General features: G+C 35.7%; 1 protein-coding gene across 2 annotated transcripts in view; it reads right to left on the reverse strand.

Moving 5' to 3' along the window:
* TTC27 (tetratricopeptide repeat domain 27) overlaps nt 1-26,420 on the reverse strand; it is a 128,484-nt gene that overhangs the window by 13,360 nt on the left and 88,704 nt on the right. For both annotated transcript variants that reach the window (XM_082305833.1, XM_082305832.1), the window contains 6 exons: nt 22,559-22,654; nt 20,273-20,395; nt 13,853-14,080; nt 6,991-7,089; nt 5,174-5,226; nt 1,414-1,579 (listed from right to left, as the gene is read on the reverse strand). In XM_082305833.1, coding sequence (XP_082161959.1) covers nt 1,414-1,579; nt 5,174-5,226; nt 6,991-7,089; nt 13,853-14,080; nt 20,273-20,395; nt 22,559-22,654 — 765 coding nt within the window. The remainder of the gene's footprint in view (nt 1-1,413; nt 1,580-5,173; nt 5,227-6,990; nt 7,090-13,852; nt 14,081-20,272; nt 20,396-22,558; nt 22,655-26,420) is intronic.

Below are 26,420 nucleotides of genomic sequence, written 5' to 3' on the forward strand. Positions count from 1 at the left end.
CCCCAAATATTGTGACAAAATATCCTACATAAAATTTGACAAAACACACTGATAGGAGTCTGTATCATCTCAAAATATCTAAAATGGACAAATACATGTAGAAAGTTCTACTCCTGGTCAGCTGTCAGTCTGACTAAAATAATACAGTAGACCACCCCTAAAAATGTTATTTAAATTAACAATTAAGAAAAAAAAAAAATTAAAAAAGTCAACCATCTACAAGATGTTCCACAAATAAGCACACAGGCGCCACCAGTACCACAATACCGTAGCTGCCAAACACACTAATCTTCACCATATATAAGACTATTTTCCATAGATACTTGTTAGTGCAAAGAGTTTTGCTTTTAACGTTCAGCCATATCAAACCCAAAAGATTTTATTAATACAGAATGTTATTCTGTGCATGGTTGGCTTTATAGCACTAAGTACTGTACTCATGTACAATTTATTATTAAAAAGTAATCTGAAAAAAGTTTTTAACATTCCTGTCCCCCATGAACAAATGAGATGTTTCCACAATGGTAATTAATTCTACCTGTTCTCTCTCCTCATCACTGGACTCAAACTCCCAAGATCCAGGAAAGCTACTTTTAATCATTTTATGGGGTAAGAAAAGAAACATACTCCTGGGATCAATGACCAGCAGCAGCTGGGTCCTCTTACCCTGGTACTACGCCCAAACTCCCTTAGAGCTCATAAGCTGTTCAACCAGATCCATTCATTTTGCAAAGGCTTTTGGAGGTGTTTCACTACTCTGCTTAAGGGATTCTTTGCCTTGCTATTTTCACTGAGTATACAGAACGCTGCTTGGATCAAGACCTGGTTTTAGGCAAGGTAACAACCCAACTGAAGATGTTCAAGTAGGTTCTCTGGATTTTATCCAGAGCGTACATTTACAAACACAGAAGTTAACTGAACTTAACTGAACCACAGAAAAAGATGAGCAAAATACCTCCGTTATTTTTCTTTGTTCTGATTACTAAGAATCAATGTTCTGACAGTAATGCATTCAATCTATGAAACATAATTCACTTTCAAAGGCTCATTTGTGATACTTTCAAAACTGAATAATTTATATTATTTCTGATACTAAGATATGCAGGAACAATATGGAAAGATGGAGTTATGCATTGTGTTTTATTTAAGAATAGATCTTAAAACTGCAAGGCTTGTATTTGTCCTTCCACAAAGTCTGGGGCAATCTGGATGCAAAGCTTTTACTTTTTGTCCATTTTTATTTTAAATACTTAGTTTTACGGTCCAGATCTGACAAAATTAAATGGCTTGCCTACATAACTTCACTGGTATGTGTACTATCACTACTGATACGATTATCAGCAGAAATCTCTTTCTATCTCACAAGAAAAATTAATGAACATATAGGATGACTTAACATGAAAACTTCCCCACCTGTGTATCCTTGTACTTTTCTCTTAAGTCCATGAGCCGGTGATAAGCTTTAATTGCTTCTGAAAACTCTCCAACATCTGTACTGGTGAGAAGATAGTTCTCCCATATTTGCCAGTGCTCATAGTTGCACTTGAGAGCTTCTTGGAGGGTTCGAAATGCTTTCATTCTAATCAATAATAAAAAAGAAGAATAGAAAAGAAGATTCTGTATTAAAGATTTAATAGAGAAGATTTCTGAATTAAAATCAGTTGGCATTGTATCAACTAAAAACCTGCTTATTTAAAAAATCAGGTTTAGAAAACAGTGCAATGTAAAAGTTATTGTTCATCATTTACAATACTGGTAATTCCTTAATCTCTCTTGCCAATTACTTTCTATCAGTTCCTATAAAGTCACCGTCAAGTCAGGAAGCATCTTTATTTTTTCATATGGCTCCACTGCAGGCAACTCTACCATTCCCTGACTCAAGGAGAGAAGCAATGGCATTCTCTGTTAAGGAACATAAGACAGTTTGGCCAAATCAAGAATATGGGCTGAAAGCAACTGACCTACAGTTTACAGAGGTATGACCTCCTGCACAACATGCAACCAATGCTGCCAGAGAGGTGGCAGAAGAAGTAAGAAGCCTTAATGCAATCTGAAGCATATGTTGCTAAGGTCTGGGTGCCTACTGTTTAAAGCTTTAAACGTACTGCCAAAAGTTTCAATAAATTTGAAACTTTAAAAAAGCTTTGCTAGAGAATCAGAATGATATAGTTCTTAGGACTTTAAGAGATTGACGCTTACTCTCAGCTGGACAGTCATGATATGTAGAAAAACCAAAAAGGAATAAATTCCTTTAAATGAAAACTTGAAACAGAGTTTTCCCAGGCTGGTAAAAATCTTCTTTAGGAAGGTATGACAATAAATCTCATCTTAATAAAGATCATATAAAGATGGCTTGTTGTCAAAATTTGCAGTTCACTTGCTCTGTTGCTTGAATAAGTTGCTAAGTTGTCTCTAAAGAAAGACAGCTCAAGGAAATTGTTGGTTGAATTTTAAAAATAGGATTCAGGAGAGAGTAAATATCCCAGCCAGGAAAAGGGAATATCTAACTAGTGGATCAGGCCGTTAAAAGTTTAGAATGGCTGGGTCAGGGAAAAATGTAAATAGTTGCCAATCTAAGCCCGCAGTATTAAGAGTTACCAAATACACGTGAAGAGAGCTGACTGATAGAGCAAAATTATTGAAGGAAAACAGGTCATTCGGCGTAAGTAGGGCAGAATAGTCCACAGGCAGGATTTCAGACCCCGATTTTGATAGATTATATTAGAAAAGAACAGAGATCCGCTCCTTCCTCTGTGGATTTTGCTACAATGGAAGCTGGGATCTGCCATAGCTCTCTGACAGGCTGGAAGATGTTCTGGCCGACTGATGTACCCCGATCACCTTGAGAAACTATTTCTGAAACTGCTCTTCAACATCTGCAGGATTAGCCTGTATGATCTCCCCCATCTTCTCAAAAAAGTTTATAAGTTATCAGGAGGGCAGATGCCAATTAGATGGAACAGTGAAATGTAGACAAGATACCAGAGGGATGGAAATCATGTTCCTCAGATCACCACTCTTGCTATGCTAATAAAGTCCTCTAGGTTGTCAAAACAAATCCCCTATGAATTTAATAAGTCATATAATGATGGAGTATCCTTAACCAGGGCAACAGTTAAACCAGTTCATATCCAAAGTGGAAACAGTAGGCAGTACCAGTGCATCATCCTGTCTTGGAAACCAGGAATCTTTCACCCAAAGGACAGAGGGCCAGTCCCAGTTTGTTCTGAGAAATATGAGATGTAGGTTTCAAAGGCCTCCTGGCACGCAGAGGAATTTTTCTGTTAAACCCAAGAGTCTGTTTTCATCACAATTAATTTTTCTGGAGGAAATTCACAATACACAAAACTTGTGGACTCTTAAAAAACAAACAAACCCAAAAAACAACAAAAACCCTTTCATTTGGGTGTCAGCAAGTTGTTTGCATACACTTTTCAAAAAGACTTACACATTTTATTTTGTGTGTTGTACAAGACTCCGCTAAGCCTTACCCAAATGCACAATCCTTGGGTGGGACTGATTTAAGAGCCTGGTTGGAGTAAAGCTTGATTTTGGTGAGGGAGCAAAAGAAAACAATTAACTTAAATATCTTCTTTTTGTTTTCCTTTTTTTAATCCTCCCCCCACTTTTTGTTTTTTCTTTTTTTTGCTAGCAGTCTTGAAAAATAAGAATTTACACTTTCACCACTGCTTGGCCCCCTGAAAATAAATTATACTGAAGTGTACTACTACAGGTATCTGTTTTGAGAGTCGGTTAAACTCACAGTCAGTCTTGATCTATAATTGGCTACTCATATAACCAAAGAAGTTGCTATTCCCCAGCAAATACAGGCCACGCTCAGCTATCAGCATGTAATACTGATGCAAGATTTCCTGTACATGTATTCCTCTCCCACGTGATTCCTGTGGAAAAAAAGCTCAGAAACATGACCCCTTTTACTGCTTTTGATACAATATCAATAGGTCACAAGTTTTGTATGTTTTTAGCATGCTAAATCACAAGAGTAAACTAACAATAATAAAATTAAACCAATAAAGTGAAACTAATCACTCGGTAGTTTGTCAGCCTTGTAGTAGATGAACAGAGAAAAATTATTTTGATTAAAGGTACTTCTATGAAACAAGCATAAGCCAGTACATTGAGCACCTGACATACCCTTTTGGACTTTATGCAAAAGAAGGAGCAATCCATCACGCACTGCCTAAGACAATAAATTGGGCATTCTCAAGGTACTGGCAAAGATGAAAGAAACTACTGAAAAGTTAAAAGAAGCTCGATTTCTCTTACTTTTTAGTCCTGAGTAGTCATGCTAACCTTCATTTTCTCTTCCCTCTTGCCCCCATTAGCATATCAAACCATCTCTTGAATTCATTTATGGTATTACTTCCCACATTTCCTTTGTATGTTTATCAATTAATTTTCCCTTTTATGTAAATTTACTATTATGTTTCTCTCTTTAAGTTTGCCTTCTGACTGCATAACTGTATAAATTGGTGTCATATTTTGAGTAAGGTTTTAAAAAATTTATCTTATTCTTTTGTTTCTTTCTTTGGAGACAAGTTATAATGTGAAAATTCTTCTTAAATATTAAGTTCTTTTAGGTATTCTGTGTCTAGAAGTAACTTTTATTATATTGAGTTGAAATACAGAACAAGAGAGGTATTCCATTTAGGTCAAAGCTTCCTGTACTAATGGTTAATTTGGAGGGAAAAGAACAAGCGAGCTATTATGTGTGTAGATCTCCATGTGCTTTCATAATATAAAAAATAAACTACCTGTTTTTCCCTTAAATCTACTGAGATGAATGTAGTATGAATTGACATAGGTCTGAATGTACTGTCTGCTTGAAATGGACATATCTTTTTAACTTCATAGTCAAATTAGTTTCCAACTTTAATATGAATGTTTTGCACTGGTTGTACTTACTACATCATAAATACTTTTAACAAGAAAAAAGTGTAGGGTGAGAGGTTGCTACTTTTATGAAGCTTATGAAACTATTTCCTGCAAAATGAAAGAAGTTATCAATAACCCAACCTGGGAGAGAGAACTGAAGGGATAAGAATTATAAAATATGAGGTAACCAAATTATAAGAATAAAAAAAACTCAGAAAAGGAAGTCCCAATTATTTATTTTGGAAGCAGTATCTTCTAATCCTTCTGAACTACTTACTTCTGTTTCAATCTAATATAAGCAGTTGATAAATTGTTCCAGGCCTCAGCATTCTGTAATGATAAAAGGAGAAGTACCAAAAAAATTGATTCACTTATGCTTACTTCATAAAAATATATAAATAAAACTACTGTGAAATATAATTGATTTTGCTAATCACACATATTAACCCGTATTTTCTACAAAGCAGTCAAAATATTATGTTGAAATAAAAAAATATTATATTAAAATAGAAATACATAAATAAATCTTACTGACTACAGCAACAATCAGGTATATAAATATCAATTAACTGCCTTCTGGGTGGAATACACTAAGTCAGCTCTTGCCTTCAGTTTAAACTGTAAACGGGCATCATCTTCTGGATCAGCTGGGATGGCTGGAGAGGTCAGTGCTCCCAAGCAGCTCATCACTTCTCACTAGCTGGAAGCTACTTACCTGCACTGCTCTGTTAGTGGAAAAAATTATCTGAATGTCCCCTAATGTGCCTCAGGCAAAATTAACAGGGTTAGTTCCAACAGTGTTTATCAACTGTTTTAGCTGAAAAGGATTATGGAGTACTCAGACAATCTTTCCTCTGGTAAAACCAGCAGAGCCATGTACAGAGATGATTCTTGCCCATCACCTTATGCTGCTGTAAATTTGAAGCCACACTACTGAATTCAGCAAAGTGACAACTAGTATAAACTTGAAGAACAGAACCTGGGTACTGCAATGAAATGTACTCTGGTACTGAAAGCTATCCTCAGGCTTAAGGAGCATTTAAATCACGTTGGGAAACCTTTTTGAGGCTTAATTCATGAAAATGGTTACTACATTGCTGCAGATCATTGTATAAAGATAGGTTTCACGTCCATAACTAAGAGGCAGCCCTGCATCCTTTACTCACAAAAGAAATACCACTTAACTGACTGAGAAGTCAGTTGGCTTGCTCATATGAATACAGTCAAGTACAGGCCCCACACATAAGTGAAAATTCTAGTATCTACTTGGAAGTAAATCTAGCGTACTGAAACAAACAAACAAACAATCTATATATAAAGTAAAAATTCCAGTTAAATACAGGGTTGTCTGTATGTACTTTTTTTTTTTTCCAAATTATTTGATTTTATCAATAAAGAAAAAAGAATACTCTGTCACCTTTCATTGCTCTCTCATTCTTTTCCCCAAGAGAAAAGAATGAATAATAGTTTCTATCAAGTAAGCGGCATTAACTCTAAGTGAGCAGCATACTGGCAGTCAGGCCTTTTGACAAAAGTATTGCGCCAGTACATTCCCGAGAGGTAATCCAGCTGATGACTCTCCTATCTCAATGTACAGTCACACTCAAACGGCAATATTGTACGCAGGCCCACACCGTGCATCCTGGCTAACAAGCTCCATTCTCCCTGTGCTCATGAACTATATATTTACAAATTTACCTGTCATACAACCACTTATTTGACTTTTTTTTCCGGAGAATTTGATTATTTAGAGGACTAAGTATTTTAATATGATTTTTTTGTTTTATCTCTCTCTTTAGCACTCCTCACAGTCTACTGATTCCCTTTTCTCTGTTTTAGCAATGCATGCAAGCATAAAGGAATTTCTGCTTAAACATATTTTAACATTCACATACACATACTTGGACGAAGTTAAGTAGTGGGCAAGTATTTTTATGATGCCTCATGATGAAAATATATCCTTCATGGACAAGTTTAATCTATTCAAAGGGCTAGTTTAAACAAGTTTTTCATTATTGCTTTGCTTGTTTATAATGAAAACATCCTTGTTGCTTTTAGATAAGCCATCTGAATTGCTTGTTTAAAAGTACATACATCTGGTTCCAATGTCACACAGCGCTGAAATGCTTTGGCAGCACCTTCATAGCCTTCTAAAGCAATGTATGCGCAGCCCAAGGAAAACCATACACCTAGCTGGACAGAAAAAATGGATGGTTACATATACATACATACATATTTCTGCACAAAAGAAATAATTTTGCCTGGATGCTCAAACACACACTACTCTTGTTGATTTTACCTGATTTTCAGCTATCACAATAGTATTGCACTGGAATAAATAATATCCTGTATGCAGAATATAGAAAAACTTTAGGTTCAAAGTTTTAATAAATATGGATAAACAAAGGTGTTGACTATATAAAGACCATTTAACCATATGTGAAGTGCTCTTTAACAGCGCATCTTCATTGAGAGAAGAAAGTGACAGCTATTTAGAAGTTCGCATATTTTGCTTTAACTTGTGAAAAATCCACATTCACTTTACAGTGTTACAATTAGGTCAAATGATAAATACTAGGAAATGTATTTCAAGGAAATCACATTTCACAAGAAACATTTCTAATGACTGAACATGAATGCTTCAAATTATAGCTCTTTCTACTTGTCAGAATATCAGTCTTCTCTAATTTATAATGCAATGTTTAGAGATAGAAATGTACTTAAATAATGCCTTGCGTAGAGAACAGAACTTTACCAGTTCAATAACCTTGCATTGTAAGTCTTTAGCCGTTACAACCAAATACCTCTCATCCATACAGATTCAAATAATATCAGATATAGGCATAAATTACAGCAAATTAAATATGTATTCTCATAGCTCTTCAATAGCAAGTTTCTGATTTACCACACAGCTAATTCTCAAAGAGCTGCAAGTTAAGCAGTACTACCTCTTAGAAAAGCTCTGTGATTCAGAAAAGTATTAATTCCCAGGTACATTCACAGAACATTTTCTGTCAGCATTATGCTGTTTAAATGTATGCAGTCAAAAATCAAACAGAACATTTTATAATGTGCTGCAAAATCATTCCAGGTAGTACTACCTACTGCAATAAGCTCAGCCGTTTCTGCATTCTGAATGCTAAGGTAAGAAACATAAGTAGGTTTTCTTGGAAAATTTTTTGAGACAGGGAAAAAGGTTGGGAAGAGGAAGATGGAAAAATGGTTACATTAATTTATATTGAACAACAACATATTACTTTTCAAGATGTCTGATTAATCTTTATATCCTCTTGTGTTTTGGGTACCAGTTTTGAAGCAAGCAATTCTGATAACTCAGGTTCTTCATAGGAAACCATAATGGCTATTTAAACACAAAACCATTACCTTAAGAAGCATTTGCAAATCAGGGATTTTACAGGGTTGAGGATAAGGCTGTTGGTTCATATGCAAGGAGCTTCTGTCTCTACTGATTATTTACAAACTCTGTAGCAGATATTTCTGCAGTTCTCTCCAGATCAGACTCATTTTTCTGTCTCTGAGACCCAACTTAAAATCAGTAGCAAGATGTCTGCTACAACTGGATTAACCTGATTTACATGCTATAGAGTTCATAGTTAATCTGCTTCAAAACTTAGATCCGAGCATACAAACGCATGACACTCATCCCTGTCAGATCTGGCACCCTGGTGGGCAGTCTTCATCACATCAAGAAAAGAATTGAACAAGCTTGGTAATAAAGATATCCTTTTGCATTTGGGGGTGTATGTGGGATGGCTGATCCTCAGCGCATACGGATGTATTAATAGGTGAAGACAGAACCGCCAATTAGATCCGGCCCGGGGAAACATGAAAATCTACTTTTCAGCATTGTCAGACTATCACCTTTCAGGATCTTTAAACTCATCATTCAAAGAAGAAACTGCGCATGAGGAAAAAACAATGTTTCCCAAATCTCAGAGGGCAAAATTAATAGGAAATAAACATTTAGTCAATCTCATTTTTTAAGCCTCTCTTATCCATCAAGTTTCCAGAAGTCCAGCGCTCCCACATGGCTGCTGCCTCGTCAACTCCCCTTTCTCCTCTTTCTAGATCAACAACTTTCTGGATATGAAAAGTGGGGGTAGAGATTCTATCACATATGAAACTGAAGACCATCTCCAACTCCATAGCTCACGATACAAGTTAAACAGTGCTTCTGTTAAGAGTGAGAGAAAAAGAACCATTGCATTTTTTTATAATTCTAACAAGTAACAGCAGCACAGTCTTACTTCCGAGCTTGTCCTTCCAGAATCTGATTTGACTAAAACTTCCACCATTTTAATTTTTTGAGGCTGATGGTGAGCAGCTACATCTCTTGGGAACTGGCTTACCAATGCTTAAGCTTGTCAACTTCTTTCTCAATGAAAAGTTGCAGCACAAGGAGAAAGTAAAATGAATCTTTACTTCTGTGGAGAAAAGCTATATGAGCAGGTACCCTAGTAAAGATCATACAGTGACTGCAAAGAATGGTAAATAATTTTCTTTTCTTAATAATTTGAACCACAATATTTTGTCTAGCTGTAACTATGTACAAAGGTTTCAACTGAATGGAAAAAATGTGAGAACTGGACATGATGAAGGTTGGGAAAGGTGTCCAAAAGGGGTCCTTTAGCAGACAAGAAGAGCGAGATGAAAAGTCTCTGGGGTGGAAATTAAGTCAAGGAGATTAGATGCTACAATATGGAGGCAAAAAGTATACAGAAAATGGAATAGGTCATGCAGAGAGAAGAACGTTGCTATATCTTAAAGAAAGCTTCAGAATCAATTGTGTAGAAAATAACTGTATAAACAGAATATACATGTATATATATATATATATAAACAGAATATATATGTATAAACAACAGAACTGGTATGGATTAAAAATACAGGCCTCAGTAAAAAAGCAGTATACAGCCTGTATCTCGGAACACTTGACTAAAATGGAGAAAGTAATATACTGGGGGATATCAGAAGGCTGTGGAAGTAGAAATCCCAGAAAATACAGGGAGATTTCAATTATTCAACATAGTTCAGTAAATACCATAACGGATGCAATTCCAAGGCTAAATTTTTTAGATATAAAGCAGCTAGTTAGAAGATAGTACTTACCTTGATCCTGACCAGTATGAATGATCAGGTTCAAAATGTTACCATACAAAAGACACTTTGTAATTCACTCGTCCTTCAAGAACAAAGGCAACTCATTTAATACAGAGGATGTTAAATTTAAGTGCTACTTAAAATGGAAAAGCTATGTTAAAAACTAAAAGGGGCAGCTAAAAGAATAAAGGTCTGCAGAAGACTTGAAACATTTAAAGACAAGACATATCAAGGCTTGGAGCAGCTGCATATTGTCTTTCAAAAAGGCTCTAAAAAGACTAGACAATCATAACAGTTAAAAACAAAATAAAGGAGATTATTAAGAATAAGAGGACATCCTTTAAAATCTGGTGTGCTAGACAAATGAAAAAGCTCAATGAGCAAAAAAAAATCCAAACCCAACCAAACAAAAAAACAAGGTTCATTGCCTTCGATCTACTATAACAATGAAATGGTATTTTATCGTCCCTTAGATATCTGGAAAGGAAGCATGAATTTCTTCCACAATATAAGAAGGACAGTGACTCTTTAATAATATATTTAGGATACAGTTTAAGAAAGGACTTAAGCTATTTTGTGTGGAAAGAATGGTAAGAATTCCCTTTTTATTGGGGAGGGCACGAAATCTGCTGATCCCACTGGCTGATGTAACAACTGCTGTGAGGGAAGTGACTGACAGAAAGGTAACATAAGGAACACTTTGTCCAAAGTTCAAAAAAGGCTTTTGTCAAGGCTTGTGGAACTAGGTTAAAGTTCTTTTTTGGAAATAAAAAAAAAAAAGTGTGTTGGCTAGAGGTTCAAATGTTGCTACTGATTGGAAAAACACATGAAAATGAGCTGTAAATTTTTATCCTTTTCAAAACTGAAGACAGTGACCAGCAAAGGAAGATAATTTAGGCTTGGACTCTGTTAAAACTTGCCATCAGGAATTTCCAGGCAAGTCTTTAATAAGTCTAAATGATTATGAAATCCTTTAATAAAGTCTAAACAATTCTCTCATATTAGTGGGAATATGGTTCCAAAATAATCTAATTACAGTATAGTTGAATATTTAAAAAGAAAAAAAACCCAAATCATGTATCTGAAGAAACTTTTTTGCATTTTTAAAGCAATTTCTACTATTTGCCTATGGCAAATACATATAGATTTTTTTTTTTTTTCAGAATCCAGTTAGCTCTTCAGTACAATATTCTTAGGCGTACAGCAATGTTAGTGTGGAAACAATCTATGCCCTGCAGAGCAAAAGTAGTCTTTGGAGTTAGTAATTACAATAAAATTTTAAGAGCTCTAGCTGAGTGAAATCCTAACTGAGTACCTTTTAATTACTCATTTTTTGGCATCATTTATGTCCCTTACAGTTCAGTTTCTTTCGAACACACCACACTGACAGAACATACTATAGTTTTAAGTAAGTATAGAGACTTTTATCATCTTTTCTGATGAGAGTCTCTAGCTCAACTCCTGTTTAAGTTGCTTTTACTATTACAAGATGAATGAGAAGAAGAATTGTTGAGAATAAGGCTCTCATTGCATTGTCCAAAACTTTAAATTCCAGATGTAGTTGATGGCAAGTTGACTTCTAAAGTGTGACTGTTTTCCCAAATTGGAGAGAGATCACTTGTCTTGCTTCACACCCAAGAAAATTAGCCTGAGAAGTTATGAGCCAAATACTCTGGCACAAAAGAGGATTATTCTTTCCTTGCAGACTGTAACATGGTAGAGAACGGTGTGGGCACAAAAAAGGTGCTATGAACACTCTATTTCTGGAAAATTCAAATGTGAAGCAACTCGATATAGAGAACCATACACTGTTCAGTGCAAGAACTAACAAATCTGTAATTTAACAAGATGTCAGTTTTGTTACGCAGACTTTCACCGCTGGAGAACTGACTGCATGAGCTCTTTGATCTCTGGAATTTTGTCAGTCCAGCCTTGCAAGACGCTCTCAGTGAAAGTGCAAGAGAAACGCATCTGTCATCCACTAGGCACGTACCAGAACGAGTAATTCTGTGAGCAGCAGTGCTAATGAAGACGAGTTTCAGATATATTTTTGAACTGTAAGACTTTCATCCCTTTGTGGATTCTCCAAAGTCTAATACGCTGGTTGGCTCATACTGCAAAGACGTACCCTCAGAGACCTCAACCAAATTTCACCAGTTGGTCAAAGAGTACACAAGATTAAAGGAGGGTTGACAGAGAATGGTTTTATCCATTAGATATTTTGGGGAATCACTTACTTGCAGTCTAAAAATCCCTTCCTCCAAAAAGGTTTCTGATAACCACAAAAGAATAAGGTTTTTTTTTTTTGTAATAGGGAGTCCTTGTGTACCTGATAAATTACTCACAATTCTGGGAACAATTCGTTAATGAATATTTTCCTTGTGTTAAAGTCCTTGCATCTAGAATCACCTTCCTCTCTGCTATTTGTTCACAAGACATCCTGGAATAGGAAACAATTAATTTCTGTAGTGACAGAATACAGATAGACTTTAGAAGACAGTGATATGTCAATCCACACTATCCATTTGGTCAATCCATTTGTTTGAAACAATTCATCTGAATCTTAAATTGAGCTTCCTGAGCAACAAGAGGATGAAATGTTCGCTTACCTATACGGACTGGCCTATTTTTCTTGTATTGCCTTTCATTTTAAGCTTCCTTTAGATAAGACACAAAAATAAAAAAACATCTCAGCAGAATATTTCTCAGTTTTGAGCCCTGTAGGCCATCTTCTGCAGCCCTTTAGTATCCAGGAGTCCTCTTAATTTCAATAAGGTTCCTATCTGAGTAATATATATTTTGTTGGCATTTCCTGAGTCAGTAGGAGAACTGAAGGGAAGCATTTTTGTTCGTTTTGCTTTCCTTTCTAAAGGTGTTTATAAGTTATCTGGAGTTCACTTGAATAAGAACAGGACTCTGATTCACTGGAATAAAATACGTCATTGAAATACAAAAAAGTTTCAGGATATAAGATTTGAAATGCTGGAGGCCTTTAAAATTTTTCTACAGCAGAAGTCCAGCTAGTTATGTGGAACTCAAAACAGCACCTTCGGCAGTATTCTTTGGAAGGCAAGCAGGAATATCTTACTTTTGCATGGACCTGGAAACGGCTATGAAGAGCACAATTTATATACATAAACAACCACAAAGCTGTTTTAAATTCTCAAGACCTTTCACAGGGTGGATCTTACTGGGATGGGATATAGTGGCTGAGAAACTGAAGCGAGATTACAAAAACTGTCGGCAGAACAGCTTGCAAAGGCTCTGTCAAAATACCCAGCTTCATCAAGAGAACTCTTTTGACTGTGGTTTCAGTTTTGATGCATTACTGTAATAAAAGCTACTGTCATCACAAGGGTCACACAATGCTTCTCAGTGACTCTAGAGCAGGATAGACCAGAACACTTGAAAAAGATTTCTGTGAAATAGAGAGATCAGAGTTTGTAACTCAAAGCCAACAGACAAGGCAAAAGGACGATTTCATTAAAACCTGTACAGCATTCCTCTTATGAGTATTTTGCTTGACACTTGTTCATGATTTATTTGATGATAATCATTAATTTTCAATGGCTTCATCTCTTTGAAATAGAAGAGCTGTACAGGCAAAGAGTTAGCTGCATGCAGGGACCTGAATGCAAAAGGATGTCTTCATTTCATTATGCTACCATTTTTAGCCAGGCTTCCAAATACGTGGTAAAAATAAGAATATTGCTAAGAATAGTAATAAGCTCTTGCTTCGACATTTGTGCACAGAATTGCCTTTTAAAAAAGTGTGTCACCATTCAAAACTGAACACATCAAGTAAAAGAAAGACATATGTGTATCATTTCCCAACCTGCATAGGGTTGATCTGCACAGAACGTTCAAAGCACTCCACACATTCCCTGAATTCCCGGTTGCGGAGATGGAGGAGGCCTTTAGAGCGTTGGGCACGGGTGCTGCGGTGCCTGGAGAGCTCCCAGGCCTTGTCATAGTACTGGTGGTCTTTAAGAACATCACCAAGCAAACAATATAATCCTGGTGTTTCCTTTTTCTCTAGCTCCCGCCTGAGTATTTCTTCCGCCTGTTAAAGAACAAAGAGAAATGAATACATAATGGGACAATTTATTTTCAGTTAATCACCTACCTGAACAAGTACCGCTTTAGAACCTTGCAATCATCAGTTGACAACTAAGAAGTAGGGATAGTAAGGAAACAGTATCTTGATCCAACATAAGATAACAAAGATAAAGTCTAGAGAGAATCTGGTTCCAAACTGTTTTTAAAAAGCACACTTCAACATCAACATAATATGGTGGCTTTTGGTTTAATGCATTAAGGGAAATGTACCCATTAAAACAAGAAGCAGCTTGCTCCTCATTTTATATCTTAGGTGTGTATTCTGTCCCAAGAGCAAATATCAGTCCTGAACATCAAACCTACACCTACCTCATAGCAATGCAGTATCAGCACCATTAAGGTATGCGCAATCCTAATAGTTTATCATCTGTGTTTTTTATAAATCCTAATAAGTACTCTTGCAATCACTGTCATTCCTTTTTCTCTAATTGCTCTTTTCTGAAAATAGTTATTTCCAATCTATTATGTCTGAAGACACATCCACTTTCATACTGTTGGTTTTGGAAATGCTACTCTTTTACATAAGATGCGGAAGTTATAAATTCATCTAATTGCTTGAGATAAAACATATTCAGAATATATACAGCATTATGGAAAAGAAGATACAAGCTGGGTCTCCCAGACATGTATTATGGGCTGTAACCAACTTCCAAGAGCTCCTTATCTCAGGGTCACTATCTTGTTCTAACAATCAAATTATTGTTTCTCTTTTAAACAAGAGATAGTCTGCTTTCTGTGACTTTTTGAAAAGATAAATACACTGGACAGATGATCTGTTGTTCAGACTGAACTCTTACCTCAGTCCCCTGCTGCAAAAATGTAACATACGTAATTCAGCTCAGTATAATTTTTCTATTAGAAAATATCTATTTGAAGCATCCAAACCAAGAAAGATTCGACACAGCCTGCCACAGAGCTAAAGTTTGACGTTGTAACACTAGTCATTCTTCTATCGTAGCTAGTTTGTCTAAAAGGAAAGCTGAGGTCATCTCTGCATTTAAATTACTGCTTTTCTTGTTTCTATAAGAACTGTTTTCTTTGCCCTTCAGATGATCTCTAGAGAATCAAAGTCTCTTAATCCTTGCCCTCCAATCAGTAAAATTAATTGATCCTGTCAGAAAATCATCTTTAGAAAAATGACTTTACTTTGTTTTGAAATATTTAATGTATAGTAATTTTAACACTTCATTCTTACTACCATTTTTGTTAAATAAAGTAGCAGTAAAAGTCTACAAATATTTGAAGTGCACAGATGGGAAGAAGGGATGTATTGTTTAGATTTCTAAAGGGATATTAAACCAGCAAAAATGGAATCCCATTAAGAAGAAAATTAGTGGCTGAATATTAGGAAAATATAACTTAATGGCAAGTGTTTTTAAGTGCCTACAGAACAGTTCTCCAGAGAAACCATTACTCAAAATTTAGAATTAGCCTAGTCAAAGCACTAGGAAACCTCCTCTAACAAGAAGATAGTACTTGCAGAGGGTTTGGTTAAAGGGCAGTTTACTTCCCTGCCTCCAGTAGTTGCTATGACAAGATTAAAGGAACACATATTAATATTAGATCTTTAAGATGATTTTTGCTAGAGCGGAGAGAACTGGGTGCTTTCTTATTGCAGTAATCACGTTAGGCACCAAAAGGTAAGGGTTTTTTTCCCTTTAGATAAAGAAAAAAGACTGAAGTGTTGCTGTGTGAACGGCAGCTATGAGGTGAAAAGTGCATTGCATGCTCCTACTTTACCTCTTCCTCTGCAGGGCACTCCCAAGCTCAGATTGCTATTCTGTGGCAGTGCCTAGTACTAATCATACACTAGACCAGAAAGCCAACCATTCACTAATTGCATTTCACATTTAAGAACATAAAAACATCATGTTCTGGTCTAACCTTACAAGAATTCATTGCCAACATAAATATTTCAGCACACAGATAAAACAGAGAATTAAATAAGCAGAAGTCTTGACTGTTTCTTCATCTGCTTAGCTATCTGCTCACCTCTCCGGCATGTTACAAACCTTTTTATTACTTAAATCCTTAAAGGCTAATACAAAAGGGATCACAACTACAAACTAAAAAAAAAAAAAAAAAAAAAAAAATTGTATTCTCAAAACATTTGTCATTTGTCTTCTACAAAACCAGATAATACTTTAAAACAGGATTTCTCATTTCGTCTAGGTTTTTGTGAAGAAAACTATTCCTTTCTCCTAACTTTGTATTACACTATTTTAAAAAATGCACATTTAATCTTTGATAAGAACCCTGCTTCTGCAAAAAGCAAATCTCCTCTTAGCAACAAAAAAATATTATCAAGAAACATTTTCCACACAGTTCACGCAATGTACATAAAAGAAATAACCACTAGAGATTTATTCTTACCCATAAAACAGATATTAATGATTAATTCACATGCTTTATAACTAAAAATTATATCTGAAATACATAAGCTTTGATAAGAAAATAATCAAGTAAAAGTCACCTAAAAAGAAAAAAATGAAGCTGTATAACCCTTGCTGACTGAAACAGATTTAATTATAACACCACTGCTTTTCACAGAATGGTCTGCACCAGAACGGATGGAATTCAATACTCTGTTCAAAAGTCAGCTGATCTAAACATGAGAAAGATTTAGGCTGTTATCTTGCTTTCTGGATTACTACAGTTGGTATGGGAATTAAAACAGGCAACGCTTCCCAAAAATCCACTGTCAGTAAAGAGGGTTCTGTTTTAAATAAAAGGTGGCACCATTTTATTACTCACTGCAGAGACTCCTGAAAACCAAGTTCAAGATTCATCCTGGATTTGCCTTCCCAACCTTAAAATTCCACTTGCCGTCCCATCCACATGTTCCCATGCTTGTATTTTATTTATTTCCTAAAAGACCCCATTAGCCTCACTCTTCACAGATCTACCAGTTCTATTATTTGACAATTCATTCCTTTGCTAGTTCAAAGTACTTCCTAAAATGCTTTCATCTTTTCTGCTTGCACATTATTTGCTAGGCTACCAGAGAAGTAGCATGAAGAAGCAGAACAGATGAGCATGGAAAGAAAGGAGAGCTCTTCAGTTTTCATTTCATCTTCCCTGTAACTTCATGCATGACCTCGGGCAAGCCATTTATTCCTCTTTCTCAATTTTGTAGCTACATATAGGAGCGCTTACCTGCCTTCTACATCTGTTACGATATTGTGGCGGAAATCAATCAAGTTCTTGAACGATCTCATGCACTAATCAGTACAGTACCACTTGACTTTGCATCTGGGAAGCACTTCCTGAATTTAAAGGTGAGCTTCTGAGATCTTACCGTAATTATGTTTCCTTGCTCAAATGTTTTAGAGATATCTGCCATGTCATGACAACAAAAATAACTCTAGAACGTGGATTGCTGGGTATGTTGGTCTAAAACCAGACTGTGTACTATGCTGTTTACTCTGAGGAGATGATGAAACAGGGATAGGGCTGAAAACAGGGTTGTAAGACGGAATACCAGGCTGATGCTGAAAGGTAGATCTCATGAATTTATCAAAGGGCAGCAACTACGATGCTCTAGAGCTCCTGCAAGGGAGAAAGGCCTCACTTCCATTGGAAGAACCAAAAATTCACATCTCTGGCTTATACCCTTTTTTCTTTAGCAGGGAAATAGAACCATTTTAGTGTACTATCAATTTCCAGTGAGGTTGAAGAGACCTCTTACACCTTAACCAAATAAAGTTGTCTGATGTAAATGATACTCTTGAGATCTCTAGATCCCCCTCACAGTTAAAAGAAGGGAGAGGGACACTTTTCAACACCAGTTCTCACTACACACATGGAGATTAGTATCTGCTTTTGCAACAAGTCTGTAAAAGGAATATAATGAGTAGAAGACTGGAATGAGAAAGCCACAGCAACTATCGATATACTGTGTATTCAGATTTTATAATACTATTTTTGTTGTTCTGTGCCCTGTTTTGCTCATCACTTGGCACTCTGTTACTCTTCTGTTGACTCATGTTATGATATCAATTTCTACTAATTTTGTTCGGATTAAGAAACAAGTGATTATAGAGCCATATCTAGTAACACTAAAAGATCCACAAAAAAGTTTGCTAAATGTTAGTGACATCTTACTCTGCAAAATTTGTACTGCTACACGGCCCTGTTATAACTGAGTGAATTATGTGTTTCCCAGGTGCATAATGTGGAGCTTCACATAGCCTTATCTACATGCTCTGTTTCTTTGTCAGTGCATAATTCAAAAGTAGGAGGAAGGAACATATTACTTTGATGTGTAAGTACTCATCAAACGCATTGGTATTGCTGATATCCGACTGTTCTATTAGATTTTTCGGTATTTCAATTCAAGTTTTCTATATAAAAGCATTTGTGAGTGAAAAACATGCAGAAGTTTATTTAATAGAGTTTGTTCTTTTGGGCACATATACACTAAATTCTTTAATGACATGAACATCCACTGAACAACACATTGCTCTAGTAGATTCTTGTGCATTTCTAAAAGAATAACTACCATGTTTAAAACCATAAAAACATTTCCGATAAATACAAACAGTTCATGCTCCGAAAGCTTTCTGATAAGGAGCACAAATAGTCACTTGCCTTGGTGTACAGCTAAATGTTTCTAATTTTCTGGCTTTTTTGACCTGCAGCTAGCTTTTTTCCCCAGCACTACTGTTACTTAGTACTTATACAGCATTTTCTGGTTTTCAAAGCACAGCACAAACCCTCATTCTGAAAGCATTCCTAAGCAGTTTCCTGTGTCAGATATCCTGTCCTATTCTCCGAGTGCCATTTTCATAACTCCCTAAGGGCAGTTTGTGAATGCAAGTAGGACAGAATGCATTTCCAGGAAATGGAAAATATTGACCTCTATTTCTCTACTGTACTGAAAAGATTGGGATATTAGCATACTATCCCCAGGGCATGCATAATGTGACACACAATTTGCCAGCAAAACATATCTGCCAGTTTATAATGACCAAAATCTAGGCATTGGTGCATGGTAATTAGAAAAAACATGTAAGTATAAGAAATTCTGCATTTTATCTATTAATTGAAGTTATAACTCTCTATTTTGTAAGCTCAAATTAGTTTAAGCATAGTCTTTGTGATTTTGTCTTCATAAAGGCACACATACATTCATATATTTAATGCTACCATATGCCAAGCAGAGGGAGACAACAGGGAAGAAAAGAAAAAATATATTTTTGTCTGAAAGTGAATATTTCTGAAAACTATATAAATTCTGAAAACAATGCTTGATAGCCTAAGTTCCTGTTACAGTCTTTATGTGTGAGAGATTGTACCAGGGAGAGAACACAGCTAAAGTTACACACAACTAGGCACTGCTTCCAGGTATCATTTTCTAAAATCTTCCTACCATTGCTCTAATAGTAACAGCAAAATAATCAACAATAGGAGGGCTGCTACTGCCTGCTACCAGCATTTTTAAACAATCCTGTCACTGATACAGAGAATTAGGTGATGGCTTTAAATTGTCTTTGTCTGGAGCTGATCGCATGTAGCTGCAAGCAGTGTTAAAGAAACGATGGAGAAGTTCAGGAAAACATCAACACAAACTTAACAAAATAAAGCCTTTTAATCTTATGCCACTTCTTGTCTCAAATGTTTGATTCTGTAATTTGAATATGTTAACATTGGGTAATTAAATGCATCAAGCACCGATGTTGTTCTATTTAAAGTTTTTTTTAAAACTACAGTTAATAGTTTGAAATCAAGTGTGAAGGAAAACTAATATCCCCTCCAGACAAAGCTCCAAGACCCCATCGCGAATGACTGCTACAGCCTTCTTGAAATGCCCACATTACAACTTGCTGTGCATCCACAGTTGTTAATTTTCCTTGAACATTTTCAAGAACCACTATCACAATCTTCATGCTTCCTAAGTTATTTCTCATTTACCAACTTCTATTTCATGTGGTCATTACCCCAAATCTTTTTTTTTTTTTAGCATTCATAGGTTATGACAGACTCATATGTCATGTATCCATTTTTCCTAAAGACATTCCTCATGATACCCCTGTAGAAGTGAGTGTCATTAGTGAACTGACAGCTCAAGCCAGTCTTTCATACTTCAGATCCTATTTCAAGACAGGATCTCAGCTGTAAAAACCGTTTTTCTTACCTTTCCATGCTGTCCCGCTCTTTCATAGCAGATGACCGCATCTTCCCACATTTCCAGCTCCTCAAATATCTGTAAGGCAGAGCTGGTGCATCCCAGCTCAAATAGTAAGCTTGCAAGCTGACGCTGGAAAGATAAGAAATTCCAGGTAACTTAAAACAGGTAAGTAAACACTATTTACATTTTTAAAAGATGTTAGAGGCATTTCTGACATCAAAAAGAATCAGACAGAGAATATGGAATTATTCTCTTGAAACTTCAAGCTGGAGCCTGAAACAATGTACATACCTCAAAAATAAAACAACAATTGTTTTGATTTGACTTTTGTTCACATCAATAGCTTAATTACTTTGAAGTAGTTTATAATATAATGGAAAAATGGAAACAGACATGGCAAGGATTAATTGACAGAGCTGAACTTCCACCCCTTAAATGAGGTGCGTGGCCCATGCGGCTGGAGAGCAGCTGCAGCAGGATGTTGGGAAAGCTAAGAGTGGAAAACAGAGGCTGAAGGAGGGCATTAAACCCTTTTCTAGCAATGCTTCGCTATAGTAATCATAGTAACACAGATGGAGAGAAAGGCTCTGATCCAATTTTATTAGGTACTCGTGAAAAATCACTGTTCCAAACAACCACTGCCAAAGGGTGTTAGTTTTTAGTCAAATCAATATTGGATTTGAGTTCAGGTTCAACTTCCTAGTTGAGGTTTCCTCACAGATAAGTCAGACTCTTTGTTATTTCAAATTCAGCTATTATTTCAGTGTACTTATAAAAATAAATGAGTAATCTTTTCAATTTAAAAATAAACAAGGTATGTTTTCATGACTTTGAAAAGTTGTCTTTTGTCTTTTGTTTATTTTTTAAGAGGAGATTAAAATCACGCATAGGTTTTCATCTTTGAAGAAAGGATAACTTATTTACTACATGTGACAGATATACAATTTGGTTTGCAAAAACAAATGGGAGCGTTCTGTATAAGGACACCTAATTATGCTACGAGATCCCATACAGTGAACTTCTACAGTGTTTTTGATGATCTGGAATGGACTCCCTGAAGTTCTCCGCAGATGTCATGGACCTCTCTTTATAGGCTTGGGTTCAGTATCTGTTACAAATCCAAGGAGTCACCATACGGGAATAGACTGATAGTCAAAAAATTAAGAACTGACTACAGTTCTTTGACATAAATACATAACAAACTGAAAATCTGTAACAAAGTAATTGTTTGTTAACTCGCTATTAATCACTTAGGAAACAATCTACATTCGCCAGTGTCTGGAACTACATCTTATTTATGTCTTATTAAATTTATTCAGAGTCAAATTTGGTAAAATTTATATAGGCAATGCCTCTTCATTACTATGACTAGAAGACTGCAACCATCTTCCATTATGAATCCCTATTTTAGTATTTCTATCTTTGGCTTGGAAAATTGGCTTGGATTGAAAAGTGCCACTCTGACAACTGGAAATGAAAACCACATTTCCTAGTTTTATTGCAAGTGCCTGTTGAAAGGTTGTGTGGAATAATGTGAGATGCTAGGAGAAGATATGATTGGTTAAAGCAACATGCATTGAGGTTACAAATCAAAAAGGAATAAAACACCATTAAAAGTAAACAACACAAGTCTTTGGAGGTATGTGATGCAGTTTTCTTAAGTCTGTTAAATACAGCATCATCAGGTAAGAGACTAATGTATAGGTTTCTGTTCTAGAAAGAGTTTATTGTAAAGATAAACAGTGTAGTTTTGGAAAAAAAAATCGTGTCAGCAATAGTAAAAAGGGGCATGTCTCGAAAATAAAAACTTTCTCAGCGCGAGGAGGTCTTCAGTGTGCTTTTGACTCCTAATTTGGCTGTTTTTACCATGATCCACTTCCTGAAAACCACCCAAAGTGAGTGATCACTAAAAGATGAGAAAGATGCAAGTAATAGTAGCATAAGTAAAACTAATAAATAGTAAGACAGCAGCAAGATTATTTTTACAGGAGATTATGTTGGAAGCTTGAAAGTTTTGGTCCAATTTTACTGAAGGAAAAACGAAAGTAAAGAAGAATTGCACTACAAGCAATTACTTCTGTGCATGACAGAACAAGACATCTGAAAGCAAAACACTGTAGAACTTGATTTCTTTCCAGGAAAACCTGGTGTGTTGTTAGGTTATGTCTTTATTTCTACAGTGTTTCAACTCAAGATTGTATCACACTCGCTTGACTTTGGAGTCATGCAGTATCAAAAATAAGAACAAGCACAGACTTTTAAAGTAAAGGTTCCAATGGGACTGCTTCACACCTGTATGGCCCAATGTGGAGGCACCTGACAACAGTAGAAAATCTTCATGCGTTCAGATACCGATGTATTTGCATCTTCAAATTGGTCTGCAAGTGCCTGTAAATGCAAAGTAATCCTGATTTAGTATTTGCTTAGACTTAATCAACCTAAAAAAAAAAAAACAAACAAATTCAAAGCATTCAGGATTTTAGGCATTCTTGACATAATGGAGAAATGATATGAAAGATAACACTAAACGCCAGTAAGCTTACACCATAATATGCTACAAGTCTTTTTATTACCCCATGTAAGAAAATGTAATAAACATTTATGTAAAAACTCTTTACTACAGCTAATAATAAATAGAAAAGCTTTGAAGAGATTCAAATTTCAAAGTGCATGGAACAGGAATAAGAATCAAATTTACAATCCCAAACAAATACTTGCAGAGTAAAACTGTGTCTAATATTAAAGTGACCTTGCCTAGTGCATTGCAATCCTTTAGCTAGTTTTTCCCTGTCTAAGATAGTATTGATGTGCTTTAGGCATGAAATTTCTTATTAAAAAGAGAAAGACAAACATATTATAGTGGACCATGCTTTTGGAAACACGGTTCTAATATAGAATAAATTATTATGACTTGGAGTACAATTCAATTCAGGCTTTTTTTTTTTTTCTTTTCGTGGAGCTTTGGATTGTTGACATGTTTTCTTCTGAAACCCTTTGAAAGAGAATGGTAACTTTTGCATAGCAAAAGTGCAGCTGCTTCAGCACTAACTTTTTCTCTGAAAATCCACTATGAAGTTACTTAAATCAAAATTCAATAGCAAGAAAAATAAAATATTAAAAGGTAGCTACAGCCAGAAAATTGGTTAGAAATAAGGGAGAAACACTCTCATCATCACTAGTCATCACTAAACTAGCAAATTTAAGGCCAGAGAATAAATAAGGGAATATTACAATTACTTGCTTTCACATGATTCATCTATCCAAGTCTTGTGTATAAGTCAGTCAAAGATTTATAGAAGGAGCTAGACAGGTTCTCAGAACTTTCTCAGCACGGACAATGAATGGAAAGATTCCCAAACAAAAGGAAAAATTGGATAGCAAGAGAGAGAAAGAAGCGATCCTAAATCCAACTGTTGGCTACCCAAACTATATCAATAATGCAAATAATAGTTGTGTAAAATTAAAATAAACAGTTACATGATTTAAACTGCTATGCATCTTGTAACTGCTATTGATGTTAATGGGATTTATTAGGTGGCTTCATTATTCTAATAAGAAAAAAGTCACAACAGACAGCAATAATCTAGGCTTTAAATCCACGCTTAACCTCCTGATTTTAAATACTAATATTTGAAATATTCAATGTTATTCACATTCTCACTCATAAAATTATCTCCAGAGACCTGTTCCTAGAGATTATCCAGAAACCTACCCCAAGAAAATGGCTGAGGTATATTTGTAGCAAGGAAAGGGACAGACTAATAAAATTGCATTCCTTTACACAATTCCAAGCAATCCAAAAGGAGTCAGATTCAAATAAAACCTTTAAAGTAATATTATTTAATTACAGAGTTTACTTGACTACAAACTATATAACAAGTCATATTTCACACTTTTAGTTCTGCTGAAATGTTCTAATGCTATGCAGAATTACATTTTTCTATATTCTGTTGCAACAAGAATTAAACTGAAAAATTGTCCAATTCCTTGGGTAATCATTTTACAAGACCAGACAAAGTAGTAAAATACAGTTGGAAAATTTAAAAATAATAATCACTCTAAGCCTGAGCAAAGCCAGAAAATCCTAAATATGTCCTGCAAAATAATTTTTTGAGAACAGGAGATGGAAGGCAGAAAATGTTTTAAGTCAATCAAAATGTTTTGTTCCTGTTTTTCTTCCTTTTTGTTTTTTAATTTCTATTGTTCCAAAATAAAAACTGGAATTCAAAGAAAAACAATTTTTCAAAAGCCACATATTTTATTGGAAAATTTGTGGCCATATTTTTTCTACACTTCCGAAGCAGAAAAGCCTAATGTAAATGACATGTTGTAGGAGAATATGACTATTAGCAAGTACAATTCTCTCCCTTCCCAAAACAAATACTGTACTCTGTTCAGAGTTCCAAGAAAAACTGAAAATTCAGGTAGAACATATGAATATTACACATTCCCTAAGAAAGTATAAATGCTAATGAACTTTAAAGTTATTAAAATCCATGGTTTATGCACTCTCTCATATGTTGAAAAAATAAGCTCTGATAGTTCTGCCCACTAGTGAAGTATAGAAAATAAGTTACTCAAAAATTGCTGAATTCTATGTTTCTGAATTATGCTTGAAGAAATAAAATTTGGGTTGTATAGCGGTGAGAAAATGGGAATCCTAACCTCATTGCACAGGTAATATCTAATCACAGAACAATAAATCAATAAAATGAGCAAGACAGCACCCCCAAAAGAGCATTCTTTCTCATTAATCTCTTCAAGATAAATATCCTGTGAAAAAAAACCCCAAAACTATGTAAATATAGAATATTTGCAACACAGTCAAAAGACATAAGACTTGGTGTCTTAGTTTAACCCGAGCCTCAAATTCCTGCCTTGAAAGTTGTTAAATATAACCACAGCAGAAACCAACTAAAATTCACAGCTCTGAATGATGCATGAGTTCTTCCATATGCAACATTTGAAAACATTAAGCTTAACAGATCACCCCCCACCCTGTAACACGTCCTTTCCCCAAGGCTTGAGCTGCCCCAGATAATGAGTTCTGAAGTCAAAAACACAGTACAGAGAGATACACTAATCCAGTCTGAAACAACAAAACCAGATAATTTTGACAGAATTTTATATCACAAGCAAAGACTACATTATTGCCACATGAAAGCAGGAAAAGACAGCACTAGAAACTACAATTCATTCTCCCCATCTCCTACTTAAAACTTTGGTAAGAGATTAAGAAGTACAATACGTAGCCTGTGTTTGGGATAAGTATACCGTGTTAATTTGAAATGATATTAGAGCTTTTATCACTTTACCTCAGTCTAATCACTTTACTAATCAAACTCAGCTGGTAATCATCCATGACTTGAGTACATGAAGTTTGTAAAGGATTTTTTCCACCTTGGATATCATTTCCATACATTCATTCCCATTGCATGTCCTTGCTTTGCCTCTATGTTCAACATATGTATAACATCGCTATAGTCAGGATGAGAAAATATCAGCTTCGATTTTGAGCCTACCTAAATTTCAATCTTTTTATCCTCTCCACATTTTTTACTGTCCTTTTCTTCTATGGTGGACAGAGTTAATAGCTTTTTCTTTTTAGCCAGACCCTATCTCCGTAGTCAATCTCTGGAAATACTACTACACTCTTACGGTTTCTGGTCACCGAGATGTCATTTTCTTGCGACGTAATGCTATTTGATTTCTCAACCTACTTACTGGTCTGGGCAGCGGAGGGGGAGGTGCTGATCTCCTTTCTCTGCTGACCAGCGATAGGACACGAGGAAATGGCATAAAGCTGCGTTAGGGCAAGTTCAGATTGGACATTGCGATCATAGAATCACGGAATCATTTACGTTGGAAAAGACCTTTAAGATCATTGAGGCCAACCGTTAGGAAAAGATTCTTCACTGGGAGGGTGGTCAGCCACTGGAACAGGCTCCCTAGGGAAGTGATCATGGCACCAGGCCTCTCGGAGTTCTTAGTCATACGGTGTAGTTTTAAGTATTCCTGAGAGGAGCAGGGAGTTGGACTCGATGATCCTTATGGGTCCCTCCCATCTTGAGATATTCTATGATTCTAAGTCTTCCATCAAAGTTTTGTCCCTTTTGTTAAAATATAATCTTAAGGTAGCTTTTTGTGTCCGAGG

Source organism: Platalea leucorodia, assembly GCF_965183815.1.
Source record: "Platalea leucorodia genome assembly, chromosome: 3".
Lineage (NCBI taxonomy): Eukaryota > Metazoa > Chordata > Aves > Pelecaniformes > Threskiornithidae > Platalea > Platalea leucorodia.